This window comes from Enhydra lutris, unplaced genomic scaffold, assembly GCF_002288905.1.
Source record: "Enhydra lutris kenyoni isolate GAN:26980312 unplaced genomic scaffold, ASM228890v2 scaffoldscaffold68, whole genome shotgun sequence".
Lineage (NCBI taxonomy): Eukaryota > Metazoa > Chordata > Mammalia > Carnivora > Mustelidae > Enhydra > Enhydra lutris.
The window spans coordinates 8,238,546-8,242,007 of NW_019154152.1; the positions used below are offsets into that span (position 1 = coordinate 8,238,546).

The 3,462-nt window shown below is 40.8% G+C and overlaps 1 protein-coding gene across 1 annotated transcript; it reads right to left on the reverse strand.

The window, feature by feature from the left end:
- Positions 1 to 1,589: 1,589 nt before the first annotated feature.
- Positions 1,590 to 2,537, reverse strand: LOC111159525 (olfactory receptor 56A3). The gene has a single exon (XM_022522048.1). It carries the CDS (start codon positions 2,535 to 2,537, stop codon positions 1,590 to 1,592), a length of 948 nt encoding a protein of 315 aa, XP_022377756.1.
- Positions 2,538 to 3,462: the final 925 nt, after the last annotated feature.

The window sequence follows — 3,462 nt, forward strand, 5'->3', positions numbered from 1 at the left end:
CTTAATTACATGAATTTATGTTTATTACTCAAATGTAGCTCACAGTGATATCAAGGAGCAAAGGACTGAAATACCAATTTATTGTACTTCACTGTGAGATAGAGAAGATGAAGAAATGGGTGGAGTTTTGCTGAATGAAACCTTAATTAATTCAAGGATGAAGTAGTGAAGGGTATAAGACCCAGATTTTGGTAAGAGTATTAGTTTCAGACTATTGAGAGATTTTCCTTCCATGGTGAAACAAGGAAACACACTTGCAGGTTGTTATTGAAGCACAGAATCTTATAATTAGAAAGGATCTTCTAAAACAAATGATTCACTGTTCTCAGGTGGAGCAGATGAGTAATATGAAACATAATGAGAACACCTTATTTGTTCCCTAGAACCCACCATTTTGTGGTAGTTGTGCAAGACTTACAGTTCAGACCTTTAACCCTATATCTAGTGGTTTCTTATATTGCCTGATACCCTACTTCTTGTAGGTACCTTATTCTATTTCTCAGTCTCATATATGTATTTCTTCTAATCGAACTTTGGTCACCTAACAGCAGCAATATTCTATTTTTGTGTTTTAATAGCTAATAGAATTCCTAGAACACAAAGTGTGCTTAGAAATGGTCCAATTAATATGGCAACAATGTTCGGGGATTATGTTTTCCACATTTTAATTATTATTATTACTTAACCATGTATTACAATCCTTATACAATCTTTAACTCATTAGCAGAGCTATGTGTACATACATAAACGATGACAGCCTGGATCCAAAGATAAATGTCCAAAGCACAAACCCATTGGTGAGGAGAAATTAGGAGTCTCTTGAATCTATCAAACTCATTGCTAATTGTTGCTCAAATGAGAAATGCATGCAAAAACCCTCTCCTTGGGGTGCCTGGGTGGCTCAGTGGGTTAAAGCCTCTGCCTTCGGCTCAGGTCATGATCCCAGGGTCCTGGGATCGAGCCCCACATTGGGTTCCTGGCTCAGCAGTGAGCCCGCTTCCCCCTCTCACTCTCTGCCTGCCTCTCTGCCTACTTGTGATCTCTGTCTGTCAAATAAATAAATAAAATCTTAAAAAAAAAAACCTTTCTTTTTCTCATGCCCATTTCCTAATGTCACCTAATTGCAGACCCAGTTACAGACCACTAGCAACCTTTCATCATTCGGGACTGAAATTTCACTCCTATCCTTTGTCTCCAATATGTTCCCTTCCATGGAAATAAGAATAAGAGTGCATTACATGTTGCACAAGCTTACCCCAAAGTATCCACACTTGTATATTCACTAAGTAAAGTCATGACATATTAACAGGTGTTAATAAACATAAATTTCTGTTTAGAACCTTCCTGGAGGATCCCCAGTATTTCATCAAAACAGAAAAACATGTATGGAAAAAAGCAAAAGAGTTTAAGTATATTAAAGGAGAAATGAAAGGGAAATTATTAGGACACTTAAGTTTATTTAGGAAGAAACAATATGCAATTTATGCATTTTGAGATTGTAACTCATAGATAATGAATTTCTGCCCACTCACCCATTGTTGATTCAGAACTCATCCTAAATTAGGAATGGAGAGATCCAGTTGTCCTCACTACCACCCTCTGTTCAGTAGTCTCTGGATTCCTTGCTTGATCTCCTGAGTTCGAACTCCATAAACAAGGGGATTGAGGGCTGCAGGGATGACATGGTGGAGGACATTTAGCAAGACTGGCACATCAGGGGAGACCTTCTTCTTCACCACATGAGTGAGGACAAAGACCAGAAGGATGGTGCTGAAGAAAAGGATAAGAATGAAGTGAGAGCCACATGTGCTCAGGGCCTTGGCCATAGCACCCTCTGCCTTGAGTCTCAGCACAGCTCGAAGGATAAGACTGTAGGAGAGGAAGATGAGGATGAGATCAGATCCTAGCAGTGTCCAGCCACCAGCAAACTGGTAGAGGCGATTGATGGTGACATCATCACAGGAGAGCCTGGAGACAGACATATTGGCACAGATGCAGTTCTCGATGACATTTCTCCCACAGTAATGGAGTCGTGATGATAGAATGGGGATAGGCACTGTAGAAACAATATTCCTGGCCAAAATAAAAATAGCAGCCTTGGCTACAAATTGGTCAGTGATGATGGATGGGTACCTCAGTGGGTGGCAGATGGCCACATAGCGGTCATAGGCCATGACCATGAATGTGCAGGACTCCATGGCAAGGAAGCAATTCATGATGTACATCTGGAGGAAGCAGGCATAGAAGCTGATGGACTTGAGGTCAAACCAGAAGATGGCCAGGACCTTGGGGATGACGGTGAGGCAGAGCACAATGTCCAGTAGGGAGAGGATGCTGAGAAAGTAGTACATGGGTTCATGCAGAGAGGCCTCCATCTGGATGGTTATCAGAAGAATACTATTGGCTCCCATAGCCAGGAGGAAGAGGAGGCTGAGGGGCAGGGAGAAAGAAAGCTGCCAGCTGGGGGATCTGACCAAACAATTCAGGAGGAAGTCTGAAACCTCAATGGAGTTATTGCCATTTGGGTGTGCTATCATCTTTTGTCATGTATTTCTATAGTTTTCTTTTAGTGATCTGTAAAATTAAGGTAAAAATTAGCTAAGAACTCAAGACACATGAGTTTTTAAAATTTAAACTTTGTTTTATTTTTTCAGTGTTCTAGGATTCATTGTTTATGCATCACACCCAGTGCTCCATGCAATATGTGCCTTCCTTAATATCCACCACCAGGCTCACTCAAGCCCCACCCACCTCCCCTCCAAAACCCTCCATTTGTTTTTCAGAGTCCACCATCTCTCATGGTTCTTCTTCCCCTGTGATTTCCCCCACTCACTTCTCATCTTCTTTTTCCAATGTCCTCTGTGTTATTCCTTATGTTTCACAAGTAAGTGAGACCATATAATAATTGACTCTCTCTGCTTAACTTATTTCATTCAGCATAATCTCCTCCAGTCCCATCCATGTTGATACAAAAGTTGAGTATTCATCCTTTCTGATGGAGGCATAATATCCCATTGTATATATGGACCATATCTTCTTTATCCATTCATCTGTTGAAGGGTATCTCGGCTCTTTCCACAGTTTGGCAACTATGGCCATTGCTGCTAGGAACACTGGGGTACAGATGGCTCTTCTTTTCACTACATCTGTATCTTTGTGGTAAATACCCAGTAGTGCAATTGCAGGGTCATAAGGAAGCTGTATTTTTAATTTTCTAAGGAATCTCCACACTGTTTTCCAAAGTGGCTGACCACTTTGGAACTTGTATTCCCACCAACAGTGTAAGAGGGTTCCCTTTTCTCCACATCCTCTCTAACACTTGTTGTTTACTGTCTTGTTAATGTTGGCCATTCTAACTGGTGTAAGGTGTTATCTCAATGTGGTTTTAATTTGAATCTCCCTGATGGCTAGTGATGATGAACATTTTTTCATGTGTCTGATAGCCATTTGTATGTCTTCATT